Source organism: Felis catus, chromosome C2, assembly GCF_018350175.1.
Source record: "Felis catus isolate Fca126 chromosome C2, F.catus_Fca126_mat1.0, whole genome shotgun sequence".
In the NCBI taxonomy this organism is placed as follows: Eukaryota; Metazoa; Chordata; class Mammalia; order Carnivora; family Felidae; genus Felis; species Felis catus.
In genome coordinates, this window is record NC_058376.1 from 58,559,196 (window position 1) to 58,577,364 (window position 18,169).

Genomic DNA, 18,169 nt, shown 5'->3' on the forward strand with positions numbered 1-18,169 from the left:
CCTCAGGAGATCTTACTGGAGGGAGACAGAGAGAGAGAGACAGAGAGAGAGAGCAAAAGGGGTCATCCCCCCAGATCAGATAGAAAACCTGAAATGTGGATTTAATTTCCCTGAAACAGTGAATATATTCCAGTTCACAGAACATATTTTGATTTGCTAAAAGACCATTTTCCTCAGATAAAAAACACAACGTTCTATTTATTTATTTATTTATTGTTTATTTATTTATTTGGAGAGAGACAGAAAGAGTACAAGTTGGGGAGGGGCAGAGGCAGAGAAAGAATCTTAAGCAGGCTTCACAGTGCAGAGCCTGACGCAAGGCTCGATCCCATGACTGTGAGGTCATGACCTGAACTGAAATCAAGAGTCAGACACTCAACCAACTAAGCCACTCAGGTGCCCTGACACAGCATTTTAATAATACCTTCTTTCTTTCTTTCTTTCTTTCTTTCTTTCTTTCTTTCTTTCTTTCTTTCTTTCTTTCTCTTTCTTTCTTTCTTTTCTTTCTTTTTCTTTTTTCTTTCTTTTTCTTTTTTTCTTTCTTTCTCTTTCTTTCTTTCTCTTTCTTTCTTTCTCTTTCTTTCTCTTTCTTTCTTTCTCTTTCTTTCTCTTTCTTTCTTTCTTTCTTTCTTTCTCTTTCTTTCTTTCTTTCTTTCTTTCTTTCTTTCTTTCTTTCTTTCTTTCATGTTTATTTTGTTTTGAGAGATAGAGAGAGCACAAGCAGGGGAGGGGCAGAGAGAGAGGGAGACACAGAATCCGAAGCAGGCTCTAGGCTCTGAGCTGTCACCAGGGCTCGAACTCACGAACCATGAGATCATGACCTGAGCCGAAGTCAGATGCTTAACCGACTGAGCCACCCAGGTGCCCCATGATACTTTTCTGAATAGGTCCCTAAGGATTCAGTAAACAAGCTAGGGCACAGTACAATTCAGAGTGCACCACTTAATTCACAAAGTGGGACTTAGTTCCTAAATCCACTGTGTAGAAGAACGAATCAGGCTGCTGCTTCTTAAAACCTAGGTTTATTTTGTCTGGGATTGCTATGACCTAGGCAGAAGGTGAATTGTACTTTTTTTTTTTTTAACATTTTTTTAAGTTTATTTATTTATTTTGAGAGAGAGAAGGAGCACGTGAGCAGGGGAGGGACAGAGAGAGTGGGTGAGAGAGAATCCCAAGCAGGCTCTGTGCTGTCAGCGCAGAGTCGGATGCAAGGCTTGAACCCACAAACCATGAGGTCATGACCTGAGCCAAAATCAAAAGTTGGATGCTTGACTGACTGAGCCACCCAGGTGCCCCCGTACTTTGTATTTATGGTCAGTTCTAAGGAGATTTGCTATTCAACAGTATACACCCACCTTGAGTCAGTTTGTGGTCTCAGGAGATGGAGGAGGGCCAGCACGATCTATCAGATTCATCACAGGGAGTTTTTCAAACCACATGTCCATGCCACCCCTCTAAGCACTTGCTTGCACAAATGTGAGTGTCCCGTGTTCCTCAGCAGTGCAAGGGTGGGCAGGGAGAAGGTTCAGACACACCAGCCTAACTCCCTTGGCTCTTTCATGCCCAAATGCCTGGAGGATGTCACTTCACTCTTGCCAAAGGGTAAATAGAGGCAAATCCAAATTCTGGTTTGGTTGGGAGAGTGGGACGGCCTCCGGAAATCAAGACAGGAGCATTTCTGTGTATCAGACTATCGGGGACTCTTGGCCTCCTTCACGGTGTCTTGAAATCTGCAAAATGCAGGGTCACAAACCAAATGTTTCTCAGTTGTTTTCTGCTTGATTAGTCTGAGTGGCTGAGCCCTTTGCTGCTGTTCACAGAGTCGTAGTGTTTGTCACCAGACAACATACGGATACGTATTGTTGTGTCTTCAAGTGGCACCGACCTGTTTGAAGGTTACGAGATGCTTTGGCGCTTTGGTGATCTCACTTGGATGATGTGACTTTATTTTTCAGTTTATACTATCATTTGGGAAAATATTTGCTCTCAAAGGAGACATGAAGGAAGAAGAACGTGTATGATAAGGAAAGCAAAACTGAAAATGTTATACAGGTCAGTGAGTCCTGGCAACAAGTATGTTTTAAGTTTTTAATGTATTTACATTTTACTCCTTGAACAAACTGAAGCAATTGAGTGACTAATAATTTGAAATTATATTACAAAGAACTATTCGCTCCAGAAGAGTATACTTGAAAAAAACACGTTGGCATAACTTTACGAAAGAACAATACCCTTTAAAAATCTACTTGTATAGAAGGGGATTTTGAAGAAATGGGAAAAACAAATCCATGTAGAATTTGGGTTCTCATTCACAAATACCTAACTTCTGTCAAGAATTGTTTGATCTAGGGGCGCCTGGGTGGCTCAGTCAGTTGAACGCCCGACTTCAGGTCAGGTCGTGATCTCACAGTCCGTGAGTTCCAGCCCCACGTCAGGCTTTGTGCTGACAGCTCAGAGCCTGGAGCCTGCTTCGGATTCTGTGTCTCCCTCTCTCTCTGCCCCTCCTTCACTCACACTGTCTCTCTCTGTCTCTCAAAAATGAATAAATGTTAAAAAAAAAAAAAGAATTGTTTAATCTAAATTTGGTTGTACCTCAAGGGAGAAACATTTCTTTCTAACTCACTCTGAATCCTTAGTTTCGAGTCAGACTGACTGACAGGATGAAAAAGTCCTCAAGAAGAGATTGGGACCCTTCTCGTCATTCTAGGTCAGCTCTCTGGAGAGTAAGAAATTTGCAGTTACCAGAAATCAGGAGTAAGTTTCAAGTAAGAATTTAAGTAGTTCAGGTAATATTGGGAGGTGCCAACAAGTGTCGGTGGTCGAGAAAATGTGACAGGACGGGGGTACCTGGGTGGCTCAGTCAGTTAAGTGTCTGACCCTTCATTTTGGCTCAGGTCATGATCCCAAGAATGTGGGATCAAGCCCCATGTTGGGCTCTGTGCTGAGCGTAGAGTCTGCTTAAGATTCTCTCTCTTTCTGGGGGCCTGGGTGACTCAGTAGGTTGGGCTCTTAATTTCAACTCAGGTCATGATCTCATGGGTTGTGAGTTTGAGTCCCACATCAGGCTCTGCACTGACAGCGTGGAACCAGCTTGGGACTCTCTTTCTCTCTCTCTCTCTCTCTCTCTCTCTCTCTCTCTCTCTGCCACTCCCCCCCCAAATAAATAAATAAATATTTTTAAAAAAAGATTCTCTCTCTTTCCCCTGCCCCTGTCCTCTGCTCATGCTCTCTTTCTCTCTAAAATAAGAAAGGAAGAAAGGAAAAAGGAAGAAAGGAAGGAAGAAAGAAAATGTGACAGGACAGGAACACAAATCAATATCAAAAGAAAATATATTGAATCAAGGATTACTGCTGGCTGCTAAGGGTTGGAGGTGGGTGCATATTAATTACAAAGATAATTACAGAAAGTAAGGGATATTTACTGAGACCCTGCTATTTGTCAGGCCCAGGAATAAAGGCTTTATTCTAATCACTTCATTTAATCGTCTTTACTCGGTAGAAACCGTTTTATAATGAGGAAAGAAGCTCAAATTAAACAACTTGCCAAAGTACACACAGTAGTGAGAGTGCGAAATCTGTTTGTCTTCAAAGCTTATATTTCCATAGGGACGCCAACTATATGCAAGAGTTAGGTTAGTGGAATTCTAGAAATGCACCCTAGTCTAGATTAGAGAATACAGAAACCCTGCTTTGCAGAACTCAGAAGGCACTAGGAGATCTGACTTAGAGTGTGTTTGTGACGGTAAACAGTAGCTTTTTGATCCTCTGGTGCGTAAAGGAGCTTATAAATATCTATTCATGGAGAAACTGGGCTTGGGAGACAGCTACAACTCATCTGACACGGGGAGAGGGTCTTCCAGTGAAACTGATCTTCTGTAAACTGCAGGGCCGTGGGGAAGGTTGTCTGGGCCCCCCGGTAAGGATGAGAGCTGGGATTTGAGACGTCTTGCTGATCCTATTTGGGGTCTCAGAGCCTGGGCCTAGCAAACCAGCACTGCTGAGAATATCAAACTAACCAACATTTATAGAGGGCACTGTGCTAAATCCAGAGCTAAGTACTGGGGATACATTGATACCTCAAGGAGCTTAAACAACAGAGGAGGTACACAAGAGAAGAAAATGACTCATGCTTCATGTTAGCCATTCTGGCCGCTTTACTGATTCTCAGACAGGAAAAGTCCAACAGGCTTCAGTTTCAGGTCCCTGTCTTGAATGTCCCTCTTCTTTCAGCACAGCACAGCTACTGTCCTTACCGCCTTTAACTCTTTGTTCAAGTTTCACTTTCTAAAAAATGAAGGACTAATTTAGTTACAGGTGTACAACATAGTGATTTGATATTTGTGTAAACAATCACAATAAGTCGATAATGTCCATCCTCACACAAAGCTATCGTTCTTTGTCTCCTGATGAGAACTTTTAAGATCTACTCTTTTAGCAACTTTCTTTTTTTTTGATTTTTATTTCTCTTATTTATTAAAAAAATTTTTTTTAACATTTATTTATTTTTGAGAGACAGAGAGAGACAGAGCATGAGCAGGAGAGGGGCAGCAGAGAGAGGGAGACACAGAATCCGAAGCAGGCTCTGGGCCCTGAGCTGACGCGGGGCTGGAACTCACGGACCGAGAGATCATGACCTGAGCCGAAGTCGGACGCTTAACCGACTGAGCCACCCAGGCGCCCCTCTTAGCAACTTTCATGTACGCAAGACACATGCTACCCTGCAGTCACCGTGCTGGACGCTGTACCCCCAGGTCCTACGTATCCCACCTTCTGGCTGGGGCCTGAGTTGATGGCCCTATTTACAATTGCACCTCCTCTTTCCCCTTCACCACTTGACCCTCCAGCTCCCTTAATCTGCCTTATTTTTCTCCATAGCACACATCATTTCTAATATTCTAGAAATGTTGTTTGTTTCCCTCATTAAATAGAAGTGATCGCCATGGCAGTGATCTTGTTTTATTTAGCTACTTCTTCAGACATACCTCAAGCATCCAGAAGAATATCTGACATATAGCAAGCACTCAGTGCTGTTTGTTGAATTAAAGTGGACTGAATCTGTGCCCCATTCAGCACGGTATACCACGTACTGGTAACAGAGAAGAGCGTGGAAAACTTCTGGGGGAGCACGCAAGTCAGGGAAGGTTTAGTGCTAAAAGTATGTATTAGCTAGAATTTAGAGATGGATGGGAATTGTCCATGCAGAAAGTGGGTAGGAAAAACACTGCAAGCAAAGGGAACATCATATACAAAGACGTGGGGGTGGCAATAGAATGGGATATGTGAGGGCCAGCCCGGAAGAGGAATGTGACCAGACCAGACCAGACTATCGAATGTCTGAGAAGGAAGACAAGATGTCAGTTACCGTAGGGAAAGATAGGGTGCAGGCTCCCTTTCCCTTGGCACCCCAGATTCATTTTCTTCTCTGAGCTTTAGGAGGCTGACCCCTGCCTTCTGTCACCAGTTTCTGGCGGGAGTCACGGCAAGGAGAGTGGCAGGTAGGGAGAAAGGTCACAGTATTTATTCCCGTCTGTCTCCTCCTTGCTGGGCTACAGTCCTGGAAGTGGCTGCAACTTTTTTGTGACCATAGAGCCCATCGGGAGGGCCCTCCTTCAAGGCTCCAGTCCCTTTTAGGCCCGTGGGTAATGATGGCTTTCTACTCTCGCTTGTCCTTGGGTGCCCTAGCACCCCTTCTTGGTTCTCTTAACCCTTGACCCTTTGTTGAAAAGCTTTTTCGAAAAATCCCAGCTGTGTGAATGCAGCCTGATTCCTGCAGAATGTGCCAGCTAGAGCGAAGAAAGCAGAAGTCAGTGCAGTGCAGACCGGCAGCTGAGCAGCTGCAGTCAGCATGACCCCCTCCAGCAGGCAGATGGAGTCCAGACGATCTGGTACCAGGCAACTGACAACTAGAGACCCAATATTGAGGAAGTGTCTGAACAGTAGGCAGGCTTTTGGACACAGGTCGACCTCTTCTGAAGTGAAGCTTATTTACATGCATCCTGTCCACAACTCAAACTGGTCTTAATACGTGTGCTGAGGGCAAGCCTACTCTGAACAGAAGCTCGAGATGATCAACACACACCTTGCTTAGCAAACAAAATCCCAGGCTCCCCGAACTAGACGTTCTGCGCGAGTGCGTACAGCCTTCCCAGTTGCTTGTTGATTCGATGAATGAACTTGCGCTAGGCAGAGAACGCTGGGGCAAGCCCGGCAGCAGACAGCTCCTGGAGGTGGAATGCTACCTTTCCTCCGTGGCACGGCGGTCCGGACCCATCCGGGCCGCAGCTGCCACCCAACGGGCCCTGGGCTCAGCTTCTGCTTCGGATCTGCGTGAACAGGGAAAGGCAGAGCCGGCAGCGCCCTGAACAAACCAGAAAAACAGCCCTCTTCTGCTCTGCTCGCGAGCCCACGTAGGCGCGGCGGCTCTACCCCGGCGGGGGCCAGGGGCGCCTCCCCTTCGCCAGTGCCGCCCCGCCCCTCCCGCCGCCCGAGGTCTGCCCCTCAGCGCCCGCGGGGGGCGGAGTGTGAGCTCGCCGGGAGGCCGCTCTGGACTCTGCACCCCTACGTGTGTGCGCCCTACTTCCCGCGTGTCAGCCGTCCTCTGCCTGCCCATGGAAGGGGCCGGATCCCCATCGACGGGGGAAGAGCTGGAGCTCTCGGTGCTCGAGGGGCAGCCCGACGAGCAGAAGCCTCTCAACGGAACCGTCCAGGTCATCCCTCTCTCGGTCGAGGAGCCCCGCGCAGCCCAGGTAAGGCCTGCTGGGCTCCCGGGGCGGTGTCGGAGCGCGCTCTGAGCCCGGCTGTGGGCCCGGACCCCGGCTGGCACCCTCCCAGTTGCGCGTTTCCAGCCACCTCTCCCCGCATCGCGGACGCGGAGCGCTGGTGGTGCGCGCTAGGATCTTCTGAATGGAGAGGATTTCGGAGTGCGCTCTAGCCGGAGCTGGCCGGAGTCCCTGCGACCCCTCTGGCCCCTCCGACCGCCATGGAACTTGAGGAATCCTACCCCGGAGGTGTGTGGCTCCTCTCTTCAGAGAGAGAATCCCCAAGGATAGAGGTGGTTTAAAAAGGTTCGGTACCTTTAAATTCAGTGTGTGTGTGCGTGTGTGTGTGTGTGTGTGTGTGTGTGTGTGTGTGTTGTGTTTTCCAAGTAAGGAGAACTCGAGTGATAGATGGAGTCTTCTCCCTTTCTTTCATCGGCATCGCCTGACCTTACCTTTACTGCCTTGCCACTTCCACCCACCCTCCACCCTCCCCCTCTGCGCATCATCCCCCAGCCGGCTCACATCCCTCAGACACACACTTTTTCTTTTCCCAGACTTTGATTTCTCCTGAAGACAGGGGACAGGGGAGTGAACTTGCCCTGCTCAGTTGATGGGAAGTGATTTCAAAGTTCTTGTCCCGAAGAACTAGACTAATGGCTCATTTGCTTGGGCCTCCTTTCAATCTCTAAAGGACCTCTTTTCTGCTCCAGCCCTAGCAGTGACAGGAACATGATTCATTCTCATCCAATACTCGTAAAATAGCAGAGGCTTTGAATTCACAGCCATCTGCCGTCTGATGAACCCTAAGACTGGCTTGAGGTTTACAGAGCGCTTGGAACTCCCCATGTATATGGCTCCAACTTGATCTTTTTTAGATCTCACTTCTCCACTCCCACGCCTCGCCTTTGACTACTCTCAGCTGTTGATTTCAGGGATAAGCAAGGAAATCGAACGGTGAAAGCATTGCTTTTGCATGGGTTCCTGGAAACACTGTCCACTCTGCTTTTAGAAGGACCTATCGATACCCCGGAGAGTGATTTGGGGGATTTTATGAATGAGAGATGAACACCACAGAAGAATGAGGGTGAAAGAAAGATGGTCTGATATCTGTGCAAGTGGCTGCCACCATGGGCTTCTGCCTCAGACCTCCATGGCAGGGTCTAGGAATGGATTTGGGAATACTTGCCACATGTTAGATAGATCCAGGACTCCCCAGTGACTCCAGGGACTGAATCCAGAGATAGGAGTTTTGGTGACAACTTCACCACTAAAAGGTGTGCCCTGAGGCAAGGTGCAAAGGTCTGTGTTCCCAAGGGTCAAATGGTAATGTAATGTGGTTAACTGGGCTTCTCTGGGAGGCCTGGGAATGCCTTGCTGAAAACAGATGAGTAGAAGCCACGCTCACGTAGGGCATCCGTATTCTATAATTGTTTATTTAGTACTTACCCAGGAGAGATTGCTCTTTCGTGTTCTAATTACTTCCTCATCAGCCGGGTGTACACGGAGAGCCTAGACTTCCTTGTGAATTAGCTTTGTAGGTCACCAAATAGTAAGAGCTATGGTGGTTGACAGAATGGTGTGGAGGTGAAGGGTTACCTGAGCACTCGGAGGGCATTCAAATATTTGAACAGGAAACATCAAAAAATGAGAAAATCCTCCTGTAATGTGTTAATCATTCTCTTTGGTTCTGTAGAATAAGTTAAAGTGTATTTTATTTTATTAAAAGTTTATTTATTTTGAGAGAGAGAGTGAGAGAGAGCGCATGGGGGAGGGGCGGAGAGAGAGAGAGAGGGAGAGAGAGAGAGAGGGAGAAAGAGAATCCCAAGCAGGCTCCATGCAGTCAGCACAGAGCCGACGCGGGGCTCGAACTCACTAACCATGAGAGCGTGACCTGAGCTGAAATCGAGAGTCGGACGCTTAACCTGCTGAGCCACCCAGGCTCCCCCTGAAGTGTATTTAAACAAAATTTTTTTTAACGTTTATTTATTTTCGGGACAGAGAAAGACAGAGCATGAACGGGGGAGGGGCAGAGAGAGAGGGAGACACAGAATCCGAAGCAGGCTCCAGGCTCTGAGCCATCAGCCCAGAGTCTGACACGGGGCTCGAACTCACAGACCGCGAGATCGTGACCTGAGCTGAAGTCGGACGCTCAACCGACTGAGCCACCCAGGCGTCCCTGAAGTGTATTTTAAATTGAAAAGTCAACTACTGTACAATCCTGTAAAGTGCTTGGGCGTGCCAGGCATCTGAGAATTTTGTGTGTAGGGTCTCCTTCAACTGTATGCTAAGATTTCCAATTTTGAAATGCAGCTTAAGCCCATGTATTTTTATTTGTTATTTTATTTTATTATTTTTTAAGCCCCCGTATTTTTATTCACCATATGCTTTGTACATATCATGTGCCACATACTTCCCATACATAAATGCTTCTAATTACCCCCAACAAACTTAAGAGGAAGGTGTCAGTGTTCTGATTTGACAGATGAAGAAACTGGAAGACTGAGGCTCAGAGAAGTTACCACAATACTCAGGTTCACTCAGTGGTGGCTCTGAGATTTGAACTCAGGCTTTTTAGGTCTCAAACAACGCTGTTTTTATGGGTTTATTTTATTGATAATTAGGGAGAGAAAATATATATGTAATTTATACTCACTTATGTATAATTGCCTAAATTATATGTTCCTAATTTCAGTAAGTTTGGGCACTTAAGTGAAATATGAGTATTTGCGTAACATATCTGGAATGAGGAGGGAGCTGCAGGTGGATGGGTGAAGAGGAGGGGACAGTTTGGGGACAGTTGGGAAGAAGACACCCCGTGTCTAGGGTATCTTCCTATTGGAAGGTCTGATCTGGGAGGGGATACAGAGGCAGTGGAAAGAACTTCTTTCCCCTTCTTGGAGCTTGAGGGAAAGGAATGTAAGCCGCTGAGTTTACTTTGCCTGTTGTCACTGTAAACATGGTAATATAGTTGGGTCAGAAATGAAAATGAAGTTATGGGTAATAGATGGAGATTGGTTTTCTTTTATGGCTCATCACATGGGCTCTGACCTCGGTTCCCAAATAGAAGTCCCGGAGACATTTTAAGGGACAGCATCATTAATAATGCAATAAGTTGATAGTTTTGAAGTGGGCAAGACTTCTGTGGACCGGCTAGCTAAAAATTAGCCCCATTGCGATGCATTGTTCAGAATTTAGGACAAGAATCAGCCAGATTTTTTATGTGTGGACAAGTGAATTAAATCCCACAATGAGATTACAAAGCACAGATTTTTCTATGCGCTAAGAAAAATTTTCCAGATACGTACATTATCTGCTCTTAATTGCGCCAAAGAGAAGAAAAGCTGTTTGCATCCAAGAGATAGTCTTGCCAGTGTGGCAGGGCCTTATGTCATGTGTTTGGATGTGACAATCTGGGGGAATGTTTAGAGGGAAGCTACAAAAATTCTTGAGCCCTAAAATGCAGATCATAGAATGTAAGATGCAGTTTGCAAAAGTCTCTGGAAAGCACCCTGCGGAAAAACCTGCCTGTGGCTTCTCCTCCTGGCCTAGAATTTGGGCGTGAGAGAATGAAGATGCCAGTGAAGGAGGCAGTATGTCTTTGTGACCTGGTTTTTAGGGGAGTCTCAGCGCAGGGAGCACTCACCTGCTGTATCAGAGTCTCTTCACCCTCAGGGCACCGTGGAATCTTGGGGGTGGGAGCGGGGGTGAGGGGGAAATTCTAAAGGATACACAAGTCTTGGTTGATGCTAATGTGCACAGAGCTGAGAAGCACTGTCATTTATTTTTGGGTTGGGAGTAGCTGACCGACTACTTTATAATGGCTTAGAGTCTGTGAAGGTTAATTTTGCAAAGGATGGTATCTCTCCCCGAGGGCTGACGGCAGGACAGTGAACTGGCTGTGTGTTGACAGCTTTGGGCTGGACACGAAGAGGCATTTTGTACAGGTGAGGGCTGTGTAATTCTGAGCTGACTTCCCCTCTGAAGTCAGAGTAGTGGGCCCTTCATACCACCAGGGTCCTAGTTTATTATCTGTAAGGAAAAACATCAGTGAAGGCAACAAGAGGCCAGAGAGATGCATTGACCCTCATTCTGTGGTTCATTTGAGACTTCAGCCCATTTCATTTTGTACTAATCTTAGGGTCCTGGCTGCTTCTTGTAGAAGGACTGAAAATGGCAGGGCATATGGGTGGCTCAGTTGGCTAAGCATCCGACTCTTGGTTTTGGCTCAGGTCACGATCTCTCATTTCATGGGTTCGATCCCCATGGCAGGTCACGATCTCTCATTTCATGGGTTCGGTCCCTATGCAGTGCAGGGCCTGTTTGGTATTCTCTCTTCCCCTCTCTCTTCCCCTCCCCCACTGTCTCTCTGTCTTTCTCTCAAAATAAATAAATAAACTTAGAAGAAAAAAAAAAGGACTGAAAATGGCATGGGGTCATTTTGTTCTCAGGGGCTCTGTAAGTCGGAAGATATAGTCCTGTTCCCTGAGAAGTTAAAGGTTCCTTATACTGAGACTTCTTTTCCCCCATGCCTTATTGAGCCCTTGGCTTTGGTGGCTTTGGAGCAGTTTTCAATTTTTGGCTGGCACTGTCCTTGAACTCCAGAAACACACTTACCTTAAGAGCGTTTTCTTCTGTCCAGACGTTCCCTTTATTGGTCCTTCATACCCGACCAGAGGAGCCAATGTAAAGTGCACTCAGGGGCTCCACAACGTGAGCTCTACTCCAGGATTTCTCCAAGTACCTTCTTACAAATTGTAGAACCCTCTACAACGAAGCCACACACATGTGTTACGTGCCTACTGCCCGACTGAGGCACAAGTGTGGGATGTAAGAACAAGGAAGTTCAAGAACCACCCCTCCTTCTATCTGGTTTCAGTTTACCTTGGAAGATAAGCTGGTATCTTGAACATGAAACCAGACAAAGCAGGGGCAGATGAGCTGCGTGGACAGCTCACGTTCTGGGGGGCTCTCTCCTTGGGCGATGTGGCAGGGAGGCCTCCACAAAAGGAGAGATCTGACTTGGCTCCTGAAGAGTGACGAGGCTTCAGGACAGAAGTCTCAACCCTGATAGAGCAACTGATTCAGTCCGGGAGGCTCAAAATTACAGACGGGGGCCTGCCCCCACCTCGTGGCAATCTGGTCCCCTGTGTCCAGGTACGGCCTCGGGGTGTGTAGTTTAAATTCCTGATGTGCAGCCGGCCAGGCTTGGGAACCTGTCACTGAGAGAGTCTGAACTGTAGTCCTAAAGTGAACGATTTCCTTTTCTGCTGGCCACCAGCACCGTCATGATGGGAGAGACAGTAAACAAGGTGCCTGTTCAGGAGCGAGACTCCAGAAATGCCTGCCGCTGCTTTGTGAGACGAGAACACTGAGCAACGATTGCTGTCATTTGTTGAATTGCTAATCTTTGTTTAGCAGGGGCTTCGTGCGCGCGATCTCTCGTGCACGCGATCTCTCGTGCACGCGATCTCTCGTGCACGCGATCTCTGGTTTCTACCACAGCCCTGTGTGCTACACTTGTTATTTTTACAGCTGAGGATGTCGGGGCTGGTGAGCTTCAGTAGCTTGCTGAATGAGGGCGTCGCTCTGCTTTTAAGTGTGGGAGGGGAATCCCGATGCAGAAACACACCTTTTCCCCATCGCAGTCCTTGGTCTCTGTGTGGGAATTACCCAATGGCTCAGTGGGAAGCAGAAGAGTCCTGGGACCTTGTAGGGGCAGGTGGTGGCCCTGAGTGGAAGCACCGTGGCAGCCAGGCCCACTCGTAACCTGGAGCTCTGCACGGTGGCACGGGGGGCCGTGGACAAAAGGTGCCAGGTTTGTAGGGACACACAGCGGGCATCAGCCCTGGCTGCTCTCTGTACCTGCCTCTGGGAGATGGGCCAGTGGCCCCCCTGCGGGGCTGTTAGCATGCAATGAATTGGTGTTGGTGATCAATAAGCCATGGCAGTGGCTGCCTCACTGCAGTTTATTTCCTGCTGTGTCTCATGTCCTGCCTTTCATTTCCCTTCGCAGGCCCTAATTACACGTTACAGGTCACAGCAGTAGCCTCTTAGCTTTTGCACACACCATTTTGCTCTGAATCTTAAGTCTACTCTTACGCTCCAAAACCTTCCACAGGTCCCCAGCTCACACCAAATTAAGTCCAAACTGCTCTGACCGCATTCAGAGCCCTCTCAGATTGCCTCCAGCCTTTCACTCTCTCTAATCTTAGCTGTTATTACTTGCCGCATTCCTGTTAGCTGAGGCTCTTGGCCAGGTCCGTCACGAACCCACACGAAGGATGCTTGCTCTCTCCTGGCTTTGGAATGCCTTTCTCTGTCCGTCCTTCCGAATCCTGCCTAACCTCCCCACCTCAGGGCCCCCTGGGTGTTTTCTCCCTCACTTCTGTGTGAGGTTCCATTCTGCTTCTTTGTAAACCTGACTTCGTGGAGGGGAGCCCCCTGGAGGGCAGGATCCCGCTGCCTTCATTTCTGTATCACTGGCCCTTGGTAAGCATTCAGAAATGCTTGTTGAGACCAGTGACTGCCTCACAGTGTCCCTCTGCTTTCCAGGCTAACGAGGAGAACCCTTGGAGCTCCTGTAATAAGAAATTGATTGGAAAGTGCAAACTGTGGATGGTCATTGCCTCTGTTTTCCTAGGTCTCATTGTAGTGATCATCATAAGCTTATGTCTTATTGGAGGTAAGAGGACTTAAGTAGGACTAAGTTGATGCATTTTAAGAACTTATGTAATGTTTATGACTTAGACTTGTTTCTGATATGAAAGATGTGCTGATTGCTGTTTCTTTATGATATGAATTTAAAACTGGTTTGGGATTTGGTATGAGTGGCAGCTATACATGGTTCTTTGTTTGCTTTATTTCATTTTTTTTGTGGTTTGTTTTATACGCTCTGAAAGAAGGATGGAGACCAACATTTTACTTTAAACTCTGCCCACCGGATCTTGAAAATGTCTCAAGTGTTAATTTAAACACTAACTTATATTTCATTGTATCTCTGCACCTGCTGTTTGAATATTTTTCCTTATCATTTGTTTGGTAAAATAATTATTGTACTTCATCTGATATACCTGGGACATTATTATAATGATAAATAATGAATAGCCCATTTGAAAGCATCTTTAAAACTTCAACAGAACCATGAATGTATAAAATGTCATTAATTTATTTTGGAAATAACTGTTTATTATATTTGTATTATATGTGTTTACAAAACAAAACTTACATGGTGCTAACTATATCCTTTACATATATTATTTTAGTTATTATTTATTATGAAAATGAAAATAATCCATATTCAGTTACCCATGAAGCCCATCTATATTACTAATATTTCATTATACTTTCTTCTATCCTTTTCTCGCATTTTTAAAATAATTTGAGATAAAGATTTTTTTAATCATCTTGTGGCCTGCCTTTAGGATTTTTAATGCCATGTTGAGACCATTTTGCCAATTCACTAGAAATTATTTGTAAGGGGCGCCTGGGTGGCTCAGTCAGTTGAGCATCCGACTTCAGCTTGGGTCATGATCTCATGGTTGGTGACTTTCAGCCCCGCATCAGACTCTCTGCTGTCAGCACAGGGCTCACTTTGGATCTTCTGCCCCTCTCTGTCTACTCCTCCCCCACTCGTGCACTATCTCTCTCTCAAAAATCAGTAAACATTAAAAAGAAAAGAAATTATTTATGAACACTTTTTTAAAATGACTGTGTGTGATGTAGTCTTCCACACCATTTTAAAGTGTTTTTTTTTTATTTTTTTTTCAACGTTTATTTATTTTTGGGACAGAGAGAGACAGAGCATGAACGGGGTAGGTGCAGAGAGAGAGGGAGACACAGAATCGGAAACAGGCTCCAGGCTCTGAGCCATCAGCCCAGAGCCCGACACAGGGCTCGAACTCATGGACCGCGAGATTGTGACCTGGCTGAAGTTGAGCGCTTAACCGACTGCGCCACCCAGGCGCCCCTAAAGTGTTTTTAAATAGTTGCTGATTTTTTATGATTATTGATATTAAGGTTTTCATGATGCATAAATATAGGACCCTCCAGTGGACAATCATTTCAGTTTTAAAATAGGAAAGAAGAAAATTGTTTTTATTTGTAAGTGGGGATGATTGCAGGGGCAGGGAGTTGGGATACCTCTTCTGGAGTTGGGATACTCTTGTATCCTGCAACTTTGCCAAATTCATGAATCAGTTCTAGCAGTTTTTTGGTGGACTCTTTTAGGTTTTCCACATAGAGTATCATGTCATCTGCGAAGGGTGAACATTTGACCTCCTCCTGGCTGATTTGGATGCCTTTTATTTCTTTGTGTTGCCTGATTGCTGAGGCTAAGACTTCCAATACTATGTTGAATAACAGTGGCGAGAGTGGACATCCCTGTCTTGTCCCTGACCTTAGGGGGAAAGCTCTCAGTTTTTCCCCATTGAGGATGATACTAGTGTTGGGTCATTCATATACGGCTTTTATGATGTCGAGGTATGCTCCTTCTATCCCTACTTTCTTGAGGGTTTTTATCCAGAAAGGATGCTGTATTTTGTCAAATGCTTTCTCTGCATCTGTTGAGAGGATCATATGGTTCTTGTCCTTTCTTTTATTGATGTGATGAATCATGTTAATTGTTTTGTGGCTATTGAACCAGCCCTGCATCCCAGGTATAAATCCCACTTGGTCGTGGTGAATAATTTTTTTAATGTATTATTGGATCCTGTTGGCTAATATCTTGTTGAGGATTTTTGCATCCATGTTCATTGGGGAAATTGGTCTATAGTTCTTTTTAGTGGGGTCTCTGGTTTTGGAATCAAGGTAATGCTGGCCTCATAGAAAGAATGTGGAAGTTTTCCTTCCATTTCTATTTTTTGGAACAGTTTCAAGAGAATAGGTGTTAACTCTTCCTTAAATGTTTGGTAGAATTCCCCTGGAAAGCCATCTGGTCCTGGACTCTTGTTTTGGGGGAGATTTTTGGAGTTGGGATACTCTTGAGGGTGATCTGGTCTCCACAAGGATTTGGGTTGAGTTGGGTTCTTCTTAGTAAACCCAGTCTTGGGTGAGAGCAAGATTGAGGATCCCCTGAGTCTCTCCAGAAGGCGTCCTGGGATTTTCTTCAGGAACTCCACTTGCCCTTCACCTCATGTTCCTCTTCCCGACCTCCTGTCTCAAGGGTTTAAAGTCCCTGAAGGAATAGGAAAGCTGAAAGATACATGCCAACCTCCAGCATGTTTCTCAGGCAGGCACCATGTTTGCTTAGTTACTTATGGCACAGTTGAGGTGGGATGGGTGATCCTTGGAGGCCATGGGCTGGTTTTGAGGTAGGTGCTACACCCCTTCCATCATGCTGAGGACAGCAGTTTTGGGGTGGGCCTTCATATGCCCTCTTCCCATTAACTCCCACACGTGGATGTTGAAACTGAGGTTGAGCCATGCAGCCTTGTCCCATCACAATTAGGTGGTGCTATCCTGACTGTTGGCCGATTTGTCTCTTGGCATCTGGGGCCTCTAGCAAAGGATGATGCTTCAGGTCCAGTTGGTTTAATATTCAGGATTCTAAAGCACAAACCCAAGAGCAGTCTTCCATTCTCAAGAATCATCCAACCTCTTCAACTCACAAACAGCGATCTGCAGAGGCAGGGATTGCATTTCCCTCCACAGTTTCTCAGGGGACACGTGAGTTCATAGGATAATATTCAGGGAGGAGCTCTGTACTATGTGTAGTGCAAGCTTCATTTTCAGTGTGGTCGTAAAATCGTATTTAAAAATGTTAATGCTGTAGAGAGATTTGCAAACTTTCACAGTTTTTAAATCAGAGCCCTACTTTTACTTTACTTGGCACCTCAGCCCTCAGGGGTTTGGGCCTTTGGGGAGAGTCAAGATAGGTGGCGGTGGGAGTTTGCAATAGGGAAAAGGGGCAGGGACAGGGCTCCCTCCATGACGGCCCCGGCCTCAGAGTGAGCTCTGTAAGTACTTCTGGGATGACAGTATTAAGAATTGGTCATTGCCTAATTGCCAAGCCCCAGCAAGGGAATCAAATTCATAGAACTTCTGGGCTCTGTGTGGAAAATACTGCCGCCTGGAAAAGCACAGTGTTAGGAGAGTCAAGGGCTGCACATAGGGCTGTCTGGCTTCATTAAGAAGTGAGGTTCCTCAGGGGCCCCTGGGTGGCTCAGGTGAAGGAGCGTCACACTCTTGGTTTCAGCTCCGGTCACAGTCTCGTGGTTCATGATCTCATGGTTCTCGAGATCGAGACCCGTGTGGGGCTCTGTTGCTGACAGCACTGAGCCTGCTTGGGGATTCTCTCTCCCTCTCTCTCTGCCCCTTCCCCTGCTCTCTCTCTGTCTCTCTCTGCCTCTCTCAAAATAAATAAATACACATTAAAAGCTTTTTTGGAAAAAAAAAAAAAAAAAGCGAGGTTCCTCCCGAGCTGCTTTTGCCATTTTTTTGCCTCCTTCTTCCCTTTCTCCTGCTCCTCAGTGTCCTGTCTCAGGGCCCCGTAGTACACAGACTGAGGCTCAGAGGCAGAGGTGTTAATGACTGTGGAGCCGGAGTGGACACAGAAGTGGACACGAAGCAGGTCCCACGATGGAAGGGGTAACTACCTGAGGAGGGCACAGTGGGGTACCCACGGAGAGGTGTCCACTGTGGAGGTGTACCTTGTCACTAACGTTGTTAAGAATGACCATCAACTATGGTCTGTTTTGTTATTGTTAATTTTCTGCAGGCTGTGCACCCTTTACTGCCTGCCCCTCGGGTGGGCTGTCCAGCCACTTTGCCTTTGCCCTGCCATTGAAGTGGTGGCAAATTCAGGGTCATGGCTCTGCTTATAGCACTGAGCCGGGGCTGCCCACACACTGTGCAGGTGAGGCTAGCACTCTGCCAGGCTTATGGTAAACAGCGAAATCTTTTTAAGTGGCCGCGTTTGGGAGCAGAGCCCAGGGAATTGTGTTGCGTCTGGAGGCTTGGTTTTGTCTTAGCTCTTGAGGGAAGAGATAATGATGGATTCTTTTCTTCTCTCTAAAGAACTGTGAGTTCCTTGATATAAATGGTAAAGGGTGGGGGAGGCTCCCCCCCTCCCCCCCCCCCCCCCCCCCCCCCCCCGCCCCGGGCTCAAAGTCATCTTCTTTCTGGATAATTTGGACGATAATTTAAGCACCCTCCAGGGTTCTCTTTGATTTGCCCCAGCCAGGGAGGGGAGAGACCTGAGGAACACCCTACGAATGATACTCTGGGTTGGGCAAAGTATTTTAAATGTTACAAAAGCCAAACTGTGACAGGTAGGTGGACACTTGGAAATATACTTTAAAGGTGATCAGATTTAACACTGTGGGGACCCTTATGTGATATCCTCCAGCATCACGGACTTCTGCCTGACTTCTTTGTTCTCTTTACATACAGGCTTTTCCGTGAGTAGGAATGCT

At 46.5% G+C, this 18,169-nt stretch overlaps 1 protein-coding gene across 4 annotated transcripts in view; it reads left to right on the forward strand.

Annotated features, from left to right (window-relative positions):
* Positions 1 to 6,472: 6,472 nt before the first annotated feature.
* Positions 6,473 to 18,169, forward strand: part of CC2H3orf52 (chromosome C2 C3orf52 homolog) — a 33,867-nt gene continuing 22,170 nt past the window's right edge. For all 4 annotated transcript variants that reach the window (XM_006936064.4, XM_019839704.3, XM_045036941.1 and 1 more), the window contains exons 1-2: positions 6,473 to 6,746; positions 13,311 to 13,440. In XM_006936064.4, coding sequence (XP_006936126.2) covers positions 6,609 to 6,746; positions 13,311 to 13,440 — 268 coding nt within the window. In that variant the 5' untranslated portion in view covers positions 6,473 to 6,608. The remainder of the gene's footprint in view (positions 6,747 to 13,310; positions 13,441 to 18,169) is intronic.